Here is a 23817-nt window from a genome sequence, read left to right on the forward strand (position 1 = left end):
TTAAAAAATAAAGACGGACATGGTGATTTTATATTTTTTCAGATGAGCCTTGACAAAAACTTCCAATGCATCAAGATATGTAATTTAGGCCTGTTCGTTTATGCGGACAAATCGGTTTGTCACTTTTTAAGTGTAATATTTAAACATATATATCTTGACGAACAACACTGGTCCAACCGTTTGGACCGCAAAAACGAAAACGACCAAAATTATAAATTATCGATTATTTTCCATTCGAACACGCCGATAAACCTTCAGATCCGAGTTATCTACGCGTTTACTTTGTACCCTTCGTCAGTCAAGCGTGAACGTGACGTAGAATTTTGAGAAGCAGCATGGCTTCCGAATTCACGATTAACAAGGCATACGCAGAAAAGTACAACACTTGGAGAGCAAAAGAAGAATTACAAAGATGTAAATATGATTTAAATAGATCCTTATATCCTTTTTATTCTTGTAGATAAAACACCATACCAAATACTGGAGCGTAAGCAAATTAACAGACACATTGGACCAGCTGGTGTTTTACACTAATTATAACCGAAACCACAAGGACGTTTTGACTATATGATATACGATAGCAATCTGGATATTGATGTATACAATATGACATTGTTATAAAACCACCGTCCAAATGTCCTAAATCCGAATTACTACAATGTAACATTGGGCCAACCCCGCATACGGGTGTAAAAGGAACGGGTCGCGATTGGTGTGGCGTGTACAAATGTACATGGCGTTAAATATGGTCTCTGTCACTCAGCTGATGAAGTGGTCGGTATGGGTTGTACATAGTGTTAAATGTTGCCTCTGTCACTCATGATCAGCTGACGGAGCATGCTTCTTTGGCTCAGGAGGTAGACCCGTGGCTTATCACGCCGGACCCGGGTTCGATTTCTGTCGGGGCACTTGGCAGGAATGTGTTTTCCCCTGTTCTATCACACGGGTATTATGGCCGTATTTGAGTAACAGTTAATACTTTGTCTTTGAATAACAAATAAGTTACTCAAATGCAGAATAGTTTGAAATAGAAGCACATAAAGTCTTCGATGCATTTGTAGTAAAAGAGCATATTTTAACATGGCCACATAACCAAAGCAACATGGTATATTTTTACACAAAAAGGGAATAAATCGTGAAATGGCGAAACACAAGTAACTGAAACAAATTATGTTACAATATTTATATGTTATTACATATGCTTTTTTTTTTTACAGTAAAAGACAAATATGGTGATGTGGATGATAACCATACAGATGGATCTTCAAGTTCATCAGAATCGGAGGATGAAAATGCAGAGGTAAAGTGTTCTCCAGCAGTGAGATGATTAAGATTTTATTTTTTCAGGTCAATAAGATTATACTTTTTATTTGTTTTTTCAGAACAACTAATAAATAATATCAATATGTAACTATATCAAATTATCTCCAAATTAAGAGAAATAAATACATTAAGTAGTTATTGTTCATGACCTGACTTCACTACCTAACATAACAAACATCAAGTAATTATGAATTATGCTTGTATGTTTACAAATAGATTATAATAATATCAACATCATATATATCCTTACAGGCTTTAACAGCACAATTGGAAAAAGACTGGCTGAAAACATTGTCTGCACTGAAAAGTAAAGACCCAAAAATTTACAATGACAAGGCCAGATTCTACCATAGTGAGGAAGAAGATGGGGAAGAGGATGATGGTAAGGCTCTAGGGTTTATGAGAGGGTTTGGGATCAAGGATCTGGTGCCTTGAGAGGATGGTACATTTAATTACTGATAAGGGTCTGATGGAAAAGACTGCATAAAGGAAATTTGTTTTGAAATGGTATACAGTATGAATATTTCCAAAAAGGTTTTGGTTCAATATATTTGTTTTATCATGTATTTGTGTCTCTGACCCAGAAACTTCTACCAAGCTTTTAGCTATTGATTTTAAAAGTCAAATTTAGAAATTAATGTCCAGGAGCCACTGTGGTATAGGATGCAGAGGTTAAGTGCTTATAAGTGTTTGATGCCATGAAAGGATGGTAAGGATTTGGTAAACAAAACCTTTAAAGGACCTAGTGTTGTTAGCAGATGATAAATGATTGCTCAGTCTGGTGCTGTGGCAGGATAGGGCAAAGGCTTGGTATGTTGGTGTATGAATACAATTTGGTGACAGAATAATACATGCCTGGTGTCTTGGTCATGATAAGATTTTCTTTTAACTTTTGAATGAAATAGAAAACATACCAAGTTTAGACATATTGAATTCTCAATTGCTATCTTGTCCATTAAGATACTGTAAATATACATATTTTAGCATGCACTTATTGTTGCCGTTATCTTTTTTGGCACTTTTCTTGCTAGAAGTATTATGCTAAATTCTGATTGCGCTAAACACATTTTCTACATACTGAACTCATCAATGCCCTTATCTGTTAAAGATCTGAAATGCACTAAAATTTGAGTACGTTTAATAAAGCATGTTTACAGTAAAGTATCATTATACATTTTCAGAAGAATCAAAACCGAAGACAAAGGCACAGAAGCCAGTTTTCTTAAAAGATTATGAGAGAAAGCTTATTACGGAAAAAGATGGGTAAATATTTTTAACATACCTTTTATGTATGCTATGTAAATATCATTTAGTATGAAATGTATCGCTCAAAAATAATTTGAAAACCAATGTTATGAATTAATAGCTAAGTTACTTACCAAATTGTATGTAGTACCTACACACCTGATAGTTATATAGATTTTAAATTTATTGTTTGCTTCTTTAAAGGAAACTTGTATCGCTGTCAACACACGCTTTCATTGAACTGGATTTTTCAGTATCTTAATTGTAGATACTTTCATTGAACTCCCTTTAATTAGTTGAGAGGTATAATAGTACATGTAATCACTTTGTCAAATTGTAAGTGAATGACATTGTCACATTGTCCCTCAGACAGGTGAGCAGTGACAGTGAGGATGAATACCAGGATGATGAGCCTGACAGTAAACCAGGATATTACAAAGAACAGGAGGAGATCCGTGAGAGGTGAGACACTTGTAGATAAGTTAGTATTACGGAGATTTACAGGTGTACTGGATCTAAAATCGAAGTCTGTAATTTTACAGGTGTTTATTTGATATACAAGTCTATATTTTTGTGTGAATCTACTGTAAATCTTTGATATATAAGTCTGTAAATCCTGGATGCGTGTCTGGGAAAGGTGGTTTTGTCATATTTCTTGAGGATATCTCTACGGCTGCCTAAACAAGAAAACAAATTGAAAATGGTTGCTGTTCATATCTTATTTCACAGAAAGTAATGAAATTAATTTTCTCTAATGTATGCTCGCTATGATCCCATGTTGTGATTGTCATTTGTGGATAGATCTAAAAACATATATATAATTGGGAAATGGCTTCATATCAGTTTGAAAGCCTTTGTCCAATCCTGTTGTATATATTGATGCAAATAAAACATGTTTTAATCAAATCGAAAAATAATATGGCCGAAAGTTGAAGCTTAATATATATAACATGGTCATGCACACGTAACACACTGCGATCTCCGATTTCTGATCCGTTAGAGGAACAAAATGTTTTAAAAGTCTTTTATTTTTGTTTTAGTCCATGTTGACTTTTTAAAGATGGTGTATTAACGAAAAGACAATAACTTTCTCTACACAAGCAAGTTACAAACTTTTGATATTATTCTCGCACATGAAAGTCTTACTTACTGATTAAATTACTGGAAACCCCCCCCCTTTCAAAAATCCTGGATCCGCGCCTGCAAACTGTTAAATTAGTTTATCACAACTATGAATTTTGTATATAGGTCTTACCAAATGATATTTGCAAGAAGATTAAATTTGCACTTTCAGTTTCAAAAATGCCGGCTTTGGTGAATCAGATGAATCAAATGATGACGACTTTCTCACTGAAAGAAGGAAAAGTAAAGTACAGCAGGTATCTGTTGAATTACATTCACACATACAATCTACCATGTGATCAATTAATTACATTCACACATACAATCTACCATGTGATCAATTAATTACATTCACACATACAATCTACCATGTGATCAATTAATTACATTCACACATACAATCTACCATGTGATCAATTAATTACCTCCACACGTACAATCTACCATGTGATCAATTGATTACCTCCACACATACAATCTACCATGTGATCAATTAATTACCTCCACACATACAATCTACCATGTGCTCAATTAATTACCTCCACACATACAATCTACCGTGTGATTAATTAATTACCTCCACACATACAATCTACCATGTGATCAATTAATTACATTCACACATACAATCTACCATGTGATCAATTAATTACCTCCACACATACAATCTACCATGTGATCAATTGATTACCTCCACACATACAATCTACCATGTGATCAATTAATTACCTCCACACATACAATCTACTGTGTGATCAATTAATTACCTCCACACATACAATCTACCATGTGATCAATTAATTACATTCACACATACAATCTACCATGTGATCAATTGATTACCTCCACACATACAATCTACCATGTGATCAATTAATTACCTCCACACATACAATCTACCATGTGCTCAATTAATTACCTCATCACATACAATCTACTGTGTGATCAATTAATTACCTCCACACATACAATCTACCATGTGATCAATTGATTACCTCCACACATACAATCTACCATGTGATCAATTAATTACCTCCACACATACAATCTACCATGTGATCAATTAATTACATCCATACAAACAATCTACCATGTGATCAATTAATTACCTCATCACATACAATCTACCGTGTGATCAATTAATTACCTCCACACAAACAATCTACCATGTGATCAATTAATTACCTCAACACATACTTTCTACCATGTGATCAATTAATTACATCCATACAAACAATCTACCATGTGATCAATTAATTACCTCCACACATACAATCTACCATGTGATCAATTGATTACCTCATACATACAATCTACCATGTGATCAATTAATTACCTCCATACATACAATCTACCATGTGATTAATTAATTACCTCCATACATACAATCTACCGTGTGATCAATTGATTACCTCATACATACAATCTATCATGTGATCAATTAATTACCTCCACATACAATCTACCATGTGATCAATTAATTACCTCCACATGTACAATCTACCATGTGATCAATTAATTACCTCCACACATACAATCTACCATGTAATCAATTAATTACCTCCACACATACAATCTACCGTGTGATCAATTAATTACCTCCACACATACAATCTACCATGTGATCAATTAATTACCTCCACACATACAATCTACTGTGCGGTCAATGTCATAAAGCATGCAAAGTACATACCCAATAGTGATTTGTCTGTAGTTACATTCATGTCATCACAAATTGGTTAATATGTCCAAGTCAAAGCTTCTGAACTTTGTAAAACTTTCTGTCAGATAAGAAACCCAACAGTTGTTTAGACAAGAAACAAAATAGTACACTATCACACCTACAGTATCACACCTACCCTATCACACCTACAGTATCACACCTATACTATCACACCTCACACCTACACTATCACACCTCACACCTACACTATCACACCTCACACCTACACTATCACACCTTATGCAAGCATGGTATATATGGCATTCATTGCCTTGTCACAATTTCAGTTTGATTGTCGGTAACCCATTTGAAAAGATGAATCACATCCTTGACTCTATCAGACTCCAGGATTAAGAGTATATCTATAGGGACACTTCTCATCAATCAAAACAACACATAAAAATGGTGTACACTATGTATTTTAAAATCCCTTTAATACCATCCATCAGGAACAATTTACTATAAACATTTTCAGCTGTACAGTGTATTGCATATCAATATCTAACACTTTATCATTATAATCACTTGAGCAGGAGATTCACGGTTAATTTGAAACAAAGTACTGAATTAAGGATAGGTATCTTACTTCTGTAATTAATTTCTATTCAGGCTGAAGAAGAGGTGGACTATTTGAACTGGTTGAAAGGACAGAAGTCAGAGTTACCTGAAGACAAGAAGACTGGAGCAGAACTAGTATGTATGAGTGTGAGGGGTCGGAAGGGGAATTCGGGACGAAGAATGTGTGTAGGGGTCAGAGAATGTGTGTCAGGGCTCGGAAGGTTGGAGAATGTGTGTCAGGGGTCGGAAGATCGGAGAATGTGTGTCAAGGGTTGGAACGTCGGAGAATGTGTGTCGGGTTGGACGGTCGGAGAATGTGTGTCGGTGGTCAGAAGGTCGGAGAATGAATGCCTTAATTTACAAATAATTATTAATAAGTGACGTATGTCTATGATTATGTACAATTGACCAATGAATGGAAATATTTGTCTGATTGATATTGAGGTTTGGGTTTTGGTTTTGATTAACATCCTATTGACAAGACCAGGGGAATTTAAGTATGGCATCAAGCTTAGTTCCACAAGGAAGTGTGGTAACATGTTTGTAAATAACTGATTAACTTCCATTCACCGACATCCAGAAATAAATCATTATTGTCCAGGACCCAAACATTGATGTTCAGTTTGTAAATCCTCCTGATGTCAAATCCATCTTCTCATTGACAGGAACCATTGAAGGATTATTGGGCAAACCCAAGTCTTGACTCTGGTGAGAAGTTTTTGAGGGACTACATCTTAAACAAGGGACATATTGACAAGGAGTTTGACAGGTATGAATCTAATTTAAACTTTGACGATTGAATACAAAAAGATTTTAAAATCTTGATAATTGGCTTCATTTTATTTGGAACAATAAATTTCATGCAGGGAGAAAGAATTCGTCAATGAAATGTATTTGCTATGAATGTAAACAATGCAGAATGGTAGATTAAACAGATAGTGTGATATTATAATTATAATAACCTAGGTAGGCCAAGACTGTACAAGTTACCTCCCCTGGCTTTGTATGCACAACATGTTGATGAATTCAGACATTTTTATTATGAAGAATTCCAACATACAATGAAGTTGTTGACGAGGAAGAAGACTTTTCTGAAGGAGAGGAATTGCTGGAAAAGCAGGAAGAGTTTGAGAGGAAATACAACTTCAGATATGAGGAACCTGACCCTGAATTTGTAAGTACATGGTGCAAAAATTTTGCTAATATTTCATTGAGTCATTCTGAAATTAAAAACATCTACTGGAAAATCAAAACATCCCTGTTATGTCAATCATTAAAACAAAAGGGTGGCACAGCTTGTGCTTAGTTTCCTCACTTTGAATAGTAAAAATCTGGATGACTGCAATAGCATAAAGTGGTTTAGTTCTTGAGAAAAGTCCTTTGCCATGTTTCTCAACACCAAATGCCAAGGTTGTGAACTTGTGAGAACATTTTCTGTCCGTTATATTTTGTTTAGGCAAATGAAAAAAAAACAAAAAATTGCTGAAAAACAAAACCTTAACAAGACAATTTTGTAATTGCCAACAATATAGTAGTATATGTTATTGATGGGGAATAATACTTTTTAAAATTATGTTGTTTATTCAAAAGGTATGATGCTATGTAAAAATGAGCTGTAAAAAATACTTACCATAATAAGCCAACACCCATACAATTCCCAGCAGGTTTAATTATATTGGAGTATTATCTCCTTGGATGAATTACACCATATACATTCAGTTGTGTTTGAGGGTCGTAACAACACAAGATCTATAAGATAAACCATGTACAGTTACATATATAAAACATTCAGTATTACAGACTGAGGTTATTTCGTCTTAAACGTGAGTTTATTTTATATGGGATTCCCTATTTAACAGCTTTTGATTATCTTGATATATCAACACTCAATAATGGTAATAAGCATTGTAATGTGAGCATTTATATATGGTACGCTGTTGTAATTTATATATGGTACGCTGTTGTAATTTATATATGGTACGCTGTTGTAGGAAATCTCAGGAACAAATCTCAAGTGATGATAATGTTACGTCATAGTGTTGATTTTGATTATACAATAATTTAGTATGTTTAATGAATTCCGCAGATAAAAAGTTATCCCAGGACTATCAAAGACACAGTCAGACGAAAGGACACTACCCGGGCTGAGAAACGTCTGGAGATTAAGGAGCGTAAGAAAATGGTATATTTTGGTTTAATTTCTTTTGTTTAATGTCCTATTAACAGCCAGGGTCATTTAAGGATGTGCCTGGTTTTGGAGGTGGAGGAAAGCCAGAGAAAAACCACCGACCTAGGGTCAGTACCTGGCAACTGCCCCATGTGGTAAAATGGTTTGGTTTGGCTCATATTTATATTAACATAATACTAAATAATGATATTTTATACTGAAAACGTTTTGTATTAATAATATTGATTGTTTACTCTGTAACAAATACATGACCTACATTCAGCATACTTGTACATGTCTATTGTATAATGTATAAAGAATAAAATCATTTTTACTGGTATTTTTTAAAGGTCACTTTCTTTGTGTTAGTTAAACAATGCCTTGAGCTTGATAATAATTGATATTGGTATGCAATATTGTCATTTCTCTGTACTTTGACTTGTCTTGTTATCACAATGAAATGTGCAAAACATTAATATTCCATTACAATGTCTATTATACCAAATGATACCAGCATATGTAGGAGTTACCTCCCTTAGAAACCTAACTACCGTGTGTAATACCTAGACAGGTAGCATTACCTCCCTTAGAAACCTAACAACCGTGTGTAATACCTAGACAGGTAGCATGATCTCCCTTAGAAACCTAACTACCGTGTGTAATACCTAGACAGGTAGCATTATCTCCCTTAGAAACCTAACTACCGTGTGTAATACCTAGACAGGTAGCATTATCTCCCTTAGAAACCTAACAACCGTGTGTAATACCTAGACAGGTAGCATTATCTCCCTTAGAAACCTAACTACCGTGTGTAATACCTAGACAGGTAGCATTATCATGGGTATGATGTAAAGAGACAATATACATGTATTTTAGAATTTTAAGCTGAGGTGTGTTTTTTACTCGAACAACTAAATGCACTTATCTCTCTTAGAAACCTAACTACCGTGTGTAATACCTCGACAGGTAGCATTATCATGGGTATGATGTAAAGAGACAATATACATGTATTTTAGAATTTTAAGTTGAGGTGTGTTTTTTACTCGAACAACTAAATGCACTTAGTATAGTATTGATATGGATGTTGTATAATCATTTGTGTGTAATAAAGAGGGAGTGTCTGATTGGTTTCTCATCAGGAAAAGGATGTAAAGAAGGAAGAAATAAAACAACTGAAGAACTTGAAAAAGAAGGAGATACAAGACAAGATTGATAAGCTGAAGATGATCACGGGTAATCCTTCATTAGCCTTCAATGATGATGATCTCAACGAAGACTTTGATCCTAAAAAACATGACGAAATGATGAAGGTAAGCCAAACTGGTGGTGTCTGAAAATAACCACCGGTCAAAATGTACATAAAGCCTGAAGCCATACTGGTGGTGTCTGAAATTAACAACCGTCAAAATATACGTAAAGCCTATAGGCTGAAGTAGAGATTTCTGCAAAGATAATTACTTGACTTTTAATGTTTCGGCTAGGATGCAACTACCTGGTAGATTTAACATCCTCCTCTCAATTATTACATTCTCATTGTGTTATATATTTATAATACTCTATAAGTCTCTGTTATACCAGTGACTTCATTAGTGTGTCATATTGTCATGACTTACTAGAAAGATGATGTTATAAAGTATAGTGATGTATATATGAAGATCCTTACGAGCTAATTCATACAATAACATCAACATTCTTTTTTAGTAACGGTAGAATAGCACATACATTGAACTTCCTATTAAAACCAAACCCCTGTCTTGTCCTCCAGGTCACCTATTACATACCTGTGATGTCATTTATCTGGGTATGTGGTGTACTATTATATATCATAAGACTGTTTGATAACTATGTTTTTCTCAGAAATACTTTGATGATGGATACTATAATGAGGAGGGAGGAGAGGACACCAAACCTGAGGTTGCATTCAGTGATGAGGACTTAGAGACAGGTACAGAGTATTAAACTATCTATATATAGTACAGACAGGTAGGGAGTATACACTATCTATATATAGTACAGACAGGTAGGGAGTATACACTATCTATATATAGTACAGACAGGTAGGGAGAATAAAAACTATCTATATATAGTACAGACAGGTAGGGAGTATACACTATCTATATATAGTACAGACAGGTAGGGAGTATACACTATCTATATATAGTACAGACAGGTAGGGAGAATAAAACTATCTATATATAGTACAGACAGGTAGGGAGTATAAACTATATATATATAGTACAGACAGGTAGGCAGTATAAACTATCTATATATAGTACAGACATGTAGGGAGAATAAAACTATCTATATATAGTACAGACAGGTAGGGAGTATAAAACTATCTATATATAGTACAGACAGGTAGGCAGTATACACTATCTATATATACATTGTAGTACAGACATGTAGGGAGTATACACTATCTATATATAGTACAGACAGGTAGGGAGTATACACTATCTATATATAGTACAGACAGGTAGGCAGTATACACTATCTATATATACATTGTAGTACAGACAGGTAGGCAGTATACACTATCTATATATAGTACAGACAGGTAGGGAGTATAAAACTATCTATATATAGTACAGACAGGTAGGCAGTATACACTATCTATATATACATTGTAGTACAGACATGTAGGGAGTATACACTATCTATATATAGTACAGACAGGTAGGGAGTATACACTATCTATATATAGTACAGACAGGTAGGGAGTATAAAACTATCTATATATAGTACAGACAGGTAGGGAGTATAAACTATCTATATATACATTGTAGTACAGACATGTAGGGAGTATACACTATCTATATATAGTACAGACAGGTAGGCAGTATACACTATCTATATATACATTGTAGTACAGACATGTAGGGAGTATACACTATCTATATATAGTACAGACAGGTAGGGAGTATACACTATCTATATATAGTACAGACAGGTAGGGAGTATAAAACTATCTATATATAGTACAGACAGGTAGGGAGTATAAACTATATATATATAGTACAGACAGGTAGGCAGTATACACTATCTATATATACATTGTAGTACAGACAGGTAGGCAGTATACACTATCTATATATACATTGTAGTACAGACAGGTAGGCAGTATACACTATCTATATATACATTGTAGTACAGACAGGTAGGCAGTATACACTATCTATATATACATTGTAGTACAGACAGGTAGGCAGTATACACTATCTATATATAGTACAGACAGGTAGGCAGTATAAAAACAATCTATATATAGTACAGACAGGTAGGGAGTATACACTATCTATATATAGTACAGACAGGTAGGGAGAATAAACTATCTATATATAGTACAGACAGGTAGGGAGAATAAACTATCTATATATAGTACAGACAGGTAGGGAGAATAAACTATCTATATATATTACAGACAGGTAGGGAGTATACACTTTCTATATATAGTACAGACAGGTAGGGAGAATAAACTATCTATATATAGTACAGACAGGTAGGGAGTATAAACTATCTATATATAGTACAGACAGGTAGGGAGTATAAACTATCTATATATAGTACAGACAGGTAGGGAGTATACACTATCTATATATAGTACAGACAGGTAGGGAGTATAAACTATCTACATATAGTACAAAGGTTTGTAACACACGATATGGTATATTTGAACAAATTTCTCTGTGTGTCAAAACTGTTTAAGATTTAACCATTTATTGTTGAAGAAATAATGTAAAGTACAGTTTTATATCATCACCTGGAAAATCAATCTATAATTATAGATACTGCCTGATAGGAGTCACATCAGGACTTGTATGTTTGTATCGTGTATTAAAAATCACTTGATAATTACAGAAACATGGGACACTTGGGCAGGAGGAACAGAGAATGACTGTGCAGAAGGGGAGGAGGAATATACTGGCCCACATGTTGATGATGACGACTTTAATGTGAGTTAAATTGTATGGGACAATATGATACATAGTGGAGTTTTATGCTTATCTATATATAGATGTAGACATAGGTAAATCATCTTTATTACCCCCCACAATGAAGTGGCAGGTGAGCTTATACTGGAATTAGCATGTCTGTCTGTCTGTCCTTCCATCTTTGTCTTCCACAGTCTGTCTGTCTGCAGACACAGTATTGTACTGTCTATTTCTCACTGGATTAGACATGGATTTTAACATGTTATTGATGACATGTTCTTGTGTCTCCCTCAAAGCCATTGACTTCCAGCAATTGTTACTGGAGTTATCTCCCTTGATGATATTAAGTGAGATAAATATTGTCTGGACTACACCGGGTCAGCCTATTTCAATAAAACTACACACGAATGTTAGGGAATACAATATATATGTGAAGATGTGCATACAGGTTTGTTTTTTTCATTGGGAGGTAGCCTGTCAAAAGTATCTCGCCTTGTAAAACCTCTAATATTGTTAGAGTAGGGGAGGGGATTTTGGTTGCCATGGTTTTGTGTACTAGTTAATGTCACACATTAGATCAATTTTATTCAGACTTGGTCAAGTGGTGTAACTTATTAATTCCTATTATCTAAGACATCACTTGATCAGGTGTTTCCAGAAACATTTACTATTACAGTATATGGAAATATAATGGAGGCTTCTTATTGGTCAAAACTGAGATATTTTCTCATTTAACTGGTCAAAACTGAGATATTGTCTCATTTAACTGGAAATTGGTATGAAAGGGTTTTGAGGTACAAGTACAACCATTTTGGTGTTTGTTTTCAAAAACAATAAATGTCATGTGGTTGTCATAGATGTATATGAGGGGAAGTGGGGTTATTAGTTAGACTTACAGTTCTCGTTTTAAGACTGCTTTAACTATCCAAAGAACTGTTTGAAACCCTGCCTACACACTGAAACTGTAATATGTAAGCTTGACATTCTTATAGTTAACTGAACAAAATTACAACAGTTAGAAAGTACCTCTGTTAGTACGGTGATAGAAACAGTTACCATTGTTGGTAGGGTGATAGAAATGGTTACCTCTGTTAGTACAGTAATAGAAATGGTTACCTCTGTTAGTACGGTGATAGAAATGGTTACCTCTGTTGGTACGGTGATAGAAATGGTTACCTCTGTTAGTACAGTAATAGAAATGGTTACCTCTGTTAGTACGGTGATAGAAATGGTTACCTCTGTTAGTACGGTGATAGAAATGGTTACCTCTGTAAGTACGGTGATGGAAATGGTTACCTCTGTAAGTACCGTGATGGAAACGGTTACCTCTGTAAGTACCGTGATGGAAATGGTTACCTCTGTAAGTACGGTGATAAAAACTGTTTAGCCTGCTGTTATCTTCTATTTTTTTCTCTTTGTTTTATCAATTCTAGATGGATGCTGATTATGACCCCTCTCAAGCTATCAGCAAGAAAAAGAAAAAGAAGTCAAAGTTAGCCCAGGCTTTGAAGAAGACTAAACCTGTGTTTGATCCAGGTAATTAAGTTCAATTTTTAACTTGGTGTTCCACTGAAATCTAAAGGGAGGTCATTATTGCAGATTTGATATTCCACAGCTTTCATGACCTAAACATGTGTAATATGATATACAGATTTGTATTTGTGGTTGACTAATATGTAATGATCTCCCTCTGCATCAATATATATACTAGGTATAAAAGTAAAAAAAAAAGATTATTGTTATATGTAATATTCATATGTTCATTTCTAGAACAAAATAATGAGGATTGTACTCCTTAAAATACTATTTTTCATGTAAAATTATTATATTATTACATAATACATGTAAAATGATATGAAATGATTACATGTTATAAATAGATTATTATGTAATTACATGTAGAATTAGTATATTATTACATGTTAATTATTATATAGTTAGATATTAAATAATTATGATATTATTGCATGTTAAATCATTTCAAATTGTTACATTTTAATTCTATTATATGTTAAATTATGTTGATGCTGACAGAAGAGAAGACCTTTGAACAGTATCTAGAGGAGTACTATGAGCTGGACTGTGAGGATGTCATTGGAGATATGCCATGTCGCTTCAAGTACAGACAAGTTACACCAAACGATTATGGTCTTAATGCTGACGAGGTAGGTTATTACCTGTGATGAGGTAGGTTTTTACCTGTGGTGAGGTTATTATCTGTAGTGAGGTAGGTTATTACCTTTGGTGAGGTTATTATCTGTAGTGAGGTAGGTTATTACCTGTGGTGAGGTAGGTTATTACCTGTGGTGAGGTAGGTTATTACCTGTGATGAGGTAGGTTATTATCTGTGATGAGGTAGGTTATTATCTGTGGTGAGGTAGGTTATTATCTGTGGTGAGGTAGGTTATTATCTGTGGTGAGGTAGGTTATTACCTGTGGTGAGGTAGGTTATTATCTGTGGTGAGGTAGGTTATTATCTGTGATGTGGTAGGTTATTACCTGTGGTGAGGTAGGTTATTATCTGTGGTGAGGTAGGTTATTACCTGTGGTGAGGTAGGTTATTACCTGTGATGAGGTAGGTTATTACCTGTGGTGAGGTAGGTCATTACCTGTGGTGAGGTAGGTTATTATCTGTGGTGAGGTAGGTTATTATCTGTGGTGAGGTAGGTTATTACCTGTGGTGAGGTAGGTTATTATCTGTGGTGAGGTAGGTTATTATCTGTGATGTGGTAGGTTATTACCTGTGGTGAGGTAGATTATTATCTGTGGTGAGGTAGGTTATTACCTGTGGTGAGGTAGGTTATTACCTGTTGTGGGGTAGTTTAATACCCATGATGAGGTATGTCATTATATATATAGCTACATGTCCTTAGATTTTTCAGGTTAATATCTTTCACCCAGATTGCATTGATGTTGACTATAAATACAATCTGTTAAGTGTGTTGTTTTTAATTTGTTAAACTCTGCCTTTCTTAAATAAATAGGATATAAATTTTCATCCACTTCCTTGCATGTTCATTTAAAAGAATTAACATTTCTAAATCAACTTCCTTTCTGTGATTGAATTGCAACCAATCTGACACACATCACAAAGCCAAGCCTTGATGTGACGATGATCAACATACATTTGTAGTGCCAAAATAACGCCATAGTAACACAGCTGCTCTCAATTATTATCCTCACTGCGTTTGATCATGCAGTGCAATATTGAAGCATATTTCCATGATAATTATCAAAATGACATAATGATCACGTCATTTGATCTTGACAGCATCCATACTCTCATAGATGCAGTCTTGATTATCACTGAGGCAATTGAAGACGATGGTGCCAAATGTAAATATTGGTTGATAAAATCCTTCTTTGTTGTGACAGATCCTGAAATGCAAGGACAAGGAATTGAACAGTTGGGTTTCTCTGAAGAAGATAAGTCAGTATATGTGAGTAAATAATGTATTTGATAACCCACAGCCTACTGCTAATGCCATGTATACAAGCATGTATGTGGCTGTCCAGGGACATTATTTGTGTGGTCTGTTTGGCTCTCCAGGGACATTATTTTTGTGGGTGTGTCCAGGGACATTATTTGTGTGTGTGTGAGGCTGTCCAGGGACATTATTTGTGTGTGTGTGTGTGTGTGTGTGTGTGTGTGTGTGAGGCTGTCCAGGGACATTATTTGTGTGTGTGTGAGAGGCTGTCCAGGGACATTATTTTTGTCTGTGAGGCTGTACAGGGACATTATTTGTGTGTGTGTGAGGCTGTCCAGGGACATTATTTGTGTGAGGCTGTACAGGGACATTATTTGTGTGTGTGTGAGGCTGTCCAGGGACATTATTTGTGTGTGTGTGAGGCTGTCCAGGGACATTATTTGTGTGAGGCTGTCCAGGGACATTATTTGTGTGTGTGTGAGGCTGTCCAGGGACATTATTTGTGTGTGTGTGAGGCTGTACAGGGACATTATTTGTGTGAGGCTGTCCAGGGACATTATTTGTGTGTGTGTGAGGCTGTCCAGGGACATTATTTGTGTGTGTGTGAGGCTGTACAGGGACATTATTTGTGTGGGTGTGAGGCTGTACAGGGACATTATTTGTGTGAGTGTGAGGCTGTCCAGGGACATTATTTGTGTGAGGCTGTCCAGGGACATTATTTGTGTGTGTGTGAGGCTGTCCAGGGACATTATTTGTGTGTGTGTGAGGCTGTACAGGGACATTATTTGTGTGAGTGTGAGGCTGTCCAGGGACATTATTTGTGTGTGTGTGTGGGGCTGTACAGGGACATTATTTGTGTGAGTGTGAGGCTGTCCAGGGACATTATTTGTGTGAGTGTGAGGCTGTACAGGGACATTATTTGTGTGAGTGTGAGGCTGTCCAGGGACATTATTTGTGTGAGTGTGAGGCTGTCCAGGGACATTATTTGTGTGGGTGTGAGGCTGTCCAGGGACATTATTTGTGTGGGTGTGAGGCTGTCCAGGGACATTATATGTGTGTGTGTGTGGGGCTGTACAGGGACATTATTTTTGTCTGTGAGGCTGTACAGGGACATTATTTGTGTGGGTGTGAGGCTGTCCAGGGACATTATTTGTGTGGGTGTGAGGCTGTCCAGGGACATTATTTGTGTGAGTGTGAGGCTGTCCAGGGACATTATTTGTGTGTGTGTGAGGCTGTCCAGGGACATTATTTTGTGTGTGTGAGGCTGTCCAGGGACAATATTTGTGTGTGTGTGTGAGGCTGTCCAGGGACATTATTTGTGTGTGTGTGAGGCTGTCCAGGGACATTATTTGTGTGGGTGTGAGGCTGTTTAGGGACATTATATGTGTGTGTGTGTGGGGCTGTACAGGGACATTATTTGTGTGGGTGTGAGGCTGTCCAGGGACATTATTTGTGTTTGTGTGTGTGTGGCTGTACAGGGACATTTATTTGTGTGTGTGTGAGGCTGTACAGGGGACATTATTTGTGTGTGTGTGAGGGCTGTCCAGGGACATTATTGTGTGGGTGTGAGGCTGTCCAGGGGCATTATTTGTGGTGTGTGTGAGGCTGTCCAGGGACATTATTTGTGTGTGTGTGAGGCTGTCCAGGGACATTATTTGTGTGTGTGTGAGGCTGTCCAGGGACATTATTTGTGTGGGTGTGAGGCTGTCCAGGGACATTATTTGTGCGAGTGTGAGGCTGTCCAGGGACATTATTTGTGTGTGTGTGAGGCTGTCCAGGGACATTATTTGTGTGTGTGTGAGGCTGTCCAGGGACATTATTTGTGTGTGTGTGTGAGGCTGTCCAGGGACATTATCTGTGTGGTGTGAGGCTGTCCAGGGACATTATTTGTGTGAGTGTGAGGCTGTCCAGGGACATTATTTGTGTGTGTGTGTGAGGCTGTCCAGGGACATTATTTGTGTGTGTGTGTGAGGCTGTCCAGGGACATTATGTGTGTGTGTGTGAGGCTGTCCAGGGACATTATTTGTGTGTGTGTGAGGCTGTCCAGGGACATTATTTGTGTGAGTGTGAGGCTGTCCAGGGACATTATTTGTGTGGGTGTGTGAGGCTGTCCAGGGACATTATTTGTGTGGGTGTGTGAGGCTGTCCAGGGACATTATTTGTGTGTGTGTGAGGCTGTCCAGGGACATTATTTGTGTGTGTGTGAGGCTGTCCAGGGACATTATTTGTGTGTGTGTGGCTGTACAGGGACATTATTTGTGTGAGGCTGTACAGGGACATTATTTGTGTGAGGCTGTACAGGGACATTATTTGTGTGTGTGTGTGAGGCTTTCCAGGGACATTATTTGTGTGTGTGTGTGGGGCTGTACAGGGACATTATTTGTGTGTGTGAGGCTGTCCAGGGACATTATTTGTGTGTGTGTGGCTGTCCAGGGACATTATTTGTGTGAGTGTGTGGCTGTACAGGGACATTATTTGTGTGAGTGTGAGGCTGTCCAGGGACATTATTTGTGTGAGTGTGAGGCTGTACAGGGACATTATTTGTGTGAGTGTGAGGCTGTCCAGGGACATTATTTGTGTGAGTGTGAGGCTGTCCAGGGACATTATTTGTGTGTGTGAGGCTGTCTAGTGAATGCTTAATGTATAACTGGTCTCATTTAAATATGTATGTATTCTATTATATTTCAGGACGGCAGATGAGGAAGCAGAAGATGTGAGGATTTATCGTAATAAAGGGAAAAATCAGAGGAAAAAATTAAACCTGTTGTCATCTCTTCAGGAGGATCAAAGGTAGGTATATATAAAGGAACAATGACCTCTTTTTACCGTCACAATGACCTGTTTATATATATGTATACAGGTAAAGCATTTTACATTTGATAACTATTGTTGTCTCTGCTCGAGTATAAACACATTTGTACAATTGTTATAAAAGCTGACATAATTGACTTGATATTTCATCTACTGCAGGGACCAGCAAGAGAAAACTTCAACAGACATTAATGAAGAAAAGAAAAAGAAGAAAAGACAGAAGAAAAAGAAAAAGAAAGCAAAAGATTCTGTATCAAGTGGCCCGGTCACAGAAAATGTTAACTTAGCTGTTGGGAAAAGGAAGGCTGAGACAGAGGAACCTCAACCAAAAAAGAAGGTGAAGCTTGAAAAAAGTCCATTGAAGCTAGATGATGTCTCCTCAAAGAAGGATGAAAAACCTTCAAAACTGGATAAAAGCCCCTTGAAGCTTGGTAAAAGGCAAATAGTTGATGACAAAGTCACAAAAAAGAAAAGTGAAAAGGCAAAATTGAAGTTAGATGAAAAAACGACTGATTCGGTGACTGCGAAAAAGAAAAAGAACAAAACAGATTCCAATTCCTCACCACAGAAAAATGCAAGTGTTGATGCTGATGTGGTATCAGATTTGTTAGTTTGTGATATCTCCGTTGACAATCCGGTGACTACCTGTCAGACAAGTAAGGCTCAGTCAGATGAGACCTCCAACAGTACTCCAGTTGTTTCTTTGTCTGGAGAACAACAAAAAATGTCGAAAAGAAAAAGAAAAAACTTAAAGAAAAAGAAAACTAAACCAGGTGTAAAAACTGACAATGCTGATGAGCATCCTGGTAAAAAACAAAAGACGAAAAAGGAGAAAAATAAATTGAATATCAAGAAACCAGCCATGACTGATGAAAGACTACTGGCTTATGGTATCGATCCTAAAAAATATAAATATATGCAGCTTAAAAAATATGCGTATGAGAAATCCTGATGTGTAACGGTCCAGTGCTTTAATTAGGTATGCCGTACACTAAGAGACTGATGTCAGGGTCTATGTTGTGAAAGTCGTGGTGGAGAAGGTGTTATCGTTTTAAAGACTATTGTGTAAAAACTATTTACATGTATATGTACCCTACCCTTGGTACATGTGTTTAATGATTTGTTATAAAAAAGTCTATACAAAGTATAAGGTCAATATTAATAGCATTTTCAAATCGGAATACCAAGCCTAGTACAGTAATACAAGTAGAGGTGTCACTTTCAAAATCAGAGACTTTATTTGAATATGACATCTATCAAACAAAAAGACTGCTATACTAGGTACACCTGGTGTGTAGGTAACCTTGACACGAGGATTTAAAGGTCAAGTTAATGTTTGTTATTTGGTCCCTATCAGAGGTCATATATTGATGTTATTGTAAGACAAGTAAAACAAAAGAATTCCATGTCCACATGAGTTTGTGTATTCAGTCCTCTGCTGTGATCGTTATTTGTGTATTCAGTCCTCTGCTGTGATCGTTATTGTGTGATTACGGTGGTACCTCATGCCTGTGGTTGTTAAAGGTTAAGAGGATGGTTGGGGAAGGTTTAGTGATGGTGTATATATCTACTGTTGTAAATAACCAGACCCATGCATGCATGCAGGTGCCTTAAACATTTTTAACACAAAGAAGTTCTTAACTTCAGTTCAGGAAAGCATTATAGATAGGAATCCTTCAGTGTATATATACTGTAATGCATTCTTCAATACTAATGCTTTACTATGGGGAAAACTTAAATTATTTCCCTGTGGTTATTAACATGAGAGAAACTGGACTGGAGGTGTTGAAAATGTCTTGTTGTTCTATTGCTTTATCATGATTTGTTATGCCGCCTTTAAATCATTCATTAACCAAATTCTTGTTCTACTTAAACAAGTACTTGTTTGATTTGTACATTTGATCTCTAAAACAAGGTATAAAATGAAGTGATATTTGAGAAAAAATAAATTTTTTGTAACAGTGGCGACTAGTCGGAGTATTAATGTATGGTTTTGACCTTTACAAGGTTAAGTGTATAGATCAGTTTGTTGGATGGATGACTGTGTGAAGGATTTCTACCTATGAATAAAACAATATTAGCATATCTTGGTTTGTTTTCTCCCTACTTTTTATGCATAAATAAATAGGAATTAAACCAATGTTTCCCCTCACCCTACCAACCCTATACATTTTCATGGAATGACTATTAAAGTCAAGATGCCTTGTTCATATAACCTTAGTAAAGATTATTTAAAAATGTGTAATGACGGCCTACCTAAATGTATTTGTTTTGACATGTTAGAAAAAAAAACAGTCAGTGTAAGTCCTCATCCCTATCGTATGATGGTCTGCCTATAATCGCAGATAACACGGAACAAACCGTGATCCGAGGCTTTTACAAGAGTGATATACACGTACAGACGACCAAATCAACAAGATTGGGGCTAGGAGGAGGATAGCTGTAAGGGATAGTTTTCATTGTATTATTGTTTGATTTGATTATGATATAGATTTAAAACGTATAACCTGCAAGTTCTGATGACAATTCCTGTATCCATTTATCAGGTGGATGAGTCGTGATAGTACATACACTTATCATTTACTACCACATGTACAGCTACTATATCGTCTTATGTCGATGTTTCATTACGTACCTAGAATGGGATCCTGTATAGCTCATTGACCAGGATATTACTGTATCAGCTTTGTTCCTGGTGATATAAATTGATTATCTTTGAAATATTATGCATTTAATTTCTATTACAACGTATATTGCATAAACACAATATTCGACCATATCATTCTTTTTTTTCTTTTTTTTTTTGTTCAACAACAATTGTAATTGTAATTACTCTTTCTGCTGGTTAAAGTATAGTTCGTTTTGATATATAACAGCCGATCCAATGCATCACCAAGTGTAGGTAGCTATATATATCCTTCTACACATAATGGATTCGTTATATCTACCTGAGTTTGATTTATATAGTATGTGACTGATAGTCCCAAGTTTATCATATATAGCGTGTGAGGAAAGTAACACACGCAAGCCTCCATATTACATCACTCAGGTATCCAAGTACAGTGTAATGTTGACATCAAAGTCTGATTCACCAGTCTGTACGGACTGACAAGGGAATATTAACACTACTCCTAACATCAGTCTGTACGGACTGACAAGGGAATATTAACACTACTCCTAACACCAGTCTGTACGGACTGACAAGGGAATATTAACACTCCTAACACCAGTCTGTACGGACTGACAAGGGGATATTAACACTACTAACACCAGTCTGTACGGACTGACAAGGGGATATTAACACTACTAACACCAGTCTGTAGGGACTGACAAGGGAATATTAACACTACTCCTAACACCAGTCTGTACGGACTGACAAGGGGATATTAACACTACTAACACCAGTCTGTACGGACTGACAAGGGAATATTAACACTACTCCTAACATCAGTCTGTACGGACTGACAAGGGAATATTAACACTACTCCTAACACCAGTCTGTACGGACTGACAAGGGAATATTAACACTACTCCTAACATCAGTCTGTACGGACTGACAAGGGAATATTAACACTACTAACACCAGTCTGTACGGACTGACAAGGGAATATTAACACTACTAACATCAGTCTGTACGGACTGACAAGGGAATATTAACACAACTAACACTAGTCTGTACGGACTGACAAGGGAATATTAACACTACTCCTAACACCAGTCTGTACGGACTGACAAGGGAATATTAACACTACTCCTAACACCAGTCTGTACGGACTGACAAGGGAATATTAACACTACTCCTAACACCAGTCTGTACGGACTGACAAGGGAATATTAACACTCCTAACACCAATCTGTACGGACTGACAAGGGGATATTAACACTACTCCTAACACCAGTTAACGATGTATTCTTTGTAAGGTTATGCAACGAACACGCACCGCAAATGCAAATATTACCCTTATACGTTATGTAGAACACTGATATTACATCACCATACACTTATTTCAAGGTCTAGGGACAAATCCTGGTGGGATCCAAGTTTTAATTTGATATTGATGTATGTCGCTGTAACTAACATTAGAATATAACTGAATACTTCTGAAGAGCATTTATTTAATTCCGTGTTTGGCTCGTCTCTAGCTAACTCAACGTGTATTGAAACGTGCTCATTTGATAATATTAATAATAACTGTGAGTTTTATATACCGCAAACAACCGCGAAAAACAACACGGACGTCTCAAAGCGGTTCACAAATTATCATCTGTGGTAATTCGGCCTTTAGCAACCAGTCAATGTCTTTCTCAACTCCTAGAGACCATACAACCAGCCAATGTCTTTCTCAACTCCTAGAGCATACAGCCAGCCAATATCTTTCTCAACTCCTAGAGACCATACAACCAGACAATGTCTTTCTGAACTCCTAGAGACCATACAACCAGCCAATGTCTTTCTCAACTCCTAGAGACCATACAACCAGCCAATATCTTTCTCAACTCTCTAGGGAGCACACAACCAGCCAATGTCTTTCTCAACTCCTAGAGAGCATACAACCAGCCAATGTCTTTCTCAACTCCCGGGGAAGCATACAACCAGCCAATGTCTTTCTCAACTCCTAGAGAGCATACAACCAGCCAATGTCTTTCTCAACTCCTAGAGAGCATACAACCAGCCAATATCTTTCTCAACTCCTAGAGACCATACAACCAGCCAATATCTTTCTCAACTCCTAGAGACCATACAACCAGCCAATATCTTTCTCAACTCTCTAGGGAGCATACAACCAGCCAATGTCTTTCTCAACTCCTAGAGACCATACAACCAGCCAATATCTTTCTCAACTCCCGGGAGAGCATACAACCAGCCAATGTCTTTCTCAACTCTCTAGAGAGCAAACAACCAGCCAATAACTTTCTCAACTCCTAGAGAGCATACAACCAGCCAATGTCTTTCTCAACTCCTAGAGAGCAGACAACCAGCCAATATCTTTCTCAACTCCTAAAGACCATACAACCAGCCAATGTCTTTCTCAACTCCTAGAGACCATACAACCAGCCAATATCTTTCTCAACTCCTAAAGACCATACAACCAGCCAATGTCTTTCTCAACTCCTAGAGAGCAGACAACCAGCCAATGTCTTTCTCAACTCCTAGAGACCATACAACCAGCCAATGTCTTTCTCAACTCCTAGAGAGCAGACAACCAGCCAATGTCTTTCTCAACTCCTAGAGACCATACAACCAGCCAATGTCTCCCCAATTCTCTGGGGAGCATTAGTACTGCCCTACCACATACTCATTTACAGCTGAGTCGACTGGAACACTACGGAGTAAAGGTTACACACCACAGCGTCCGTGTCAAGACTTGAACGTCGCGTAGTCCTACCACTACACCATCGTGCCTCCAAATGATGGGCGTGTTTTTGTACAATACTTTAGCAGTTGAAGCAAGATGATAAGAATGGAATGAGGAAGTGCCTGATCAACAGTCATTGTCACCAGGTCCA

At 36.8% G+C, this 23817-nt stretch overlaps 1 protein-coding gene across 1 annotated transcript; it reads left to right on the forward strand.

Moving 5' to 3' along the window:
- The first annotated feature begins 295 nt into the window (after positions 1-295).
- On the forward strand, positions 296-20394 carry LOC117324938 (protein KRI1 homolog). Its single transcript, XM_033880781.1, has 18 exons — positions 296-414; positions 1218-1300; positions 1576-1705; positions 2505-2586; positions 2938-3030; positions 3863-3947; positions 6023-6106; positions 6637-6740; positions 7019-7145; positions 8058-8153; positions 9278-9448; positions 9996-10083; positions 11997-12091; positions 13504-13606; positions 14105-14235; positions 15446-15510; positions 18187-18288; positions 18469-20394. The coding sequence occupies exons 1-18, from the start codon at positions 336-338 to the stop codon at positions 19259-19261; spliced, it is 2511 nt and encodes an 836-aa protein (XP_033736672.1). The 5' UTR covers positions 296-335; the 3' UTR covers positions 19262-20394.
- Positions 20395-23817: the final 3423 nt, after the last annotated feature.

This window comes from Pecten maximus, chromosome 4 (assembly GCF_902652985.1).
Source record: "Pecten maximus chromosome 4, xPecMax1.1, whole genome shotgun sequence".
NCBI lineage: Eukaryota > Metazoa > Mollusca > Bivalvia > Pectinida > Pectinidae > Pecten > Pecten maximus.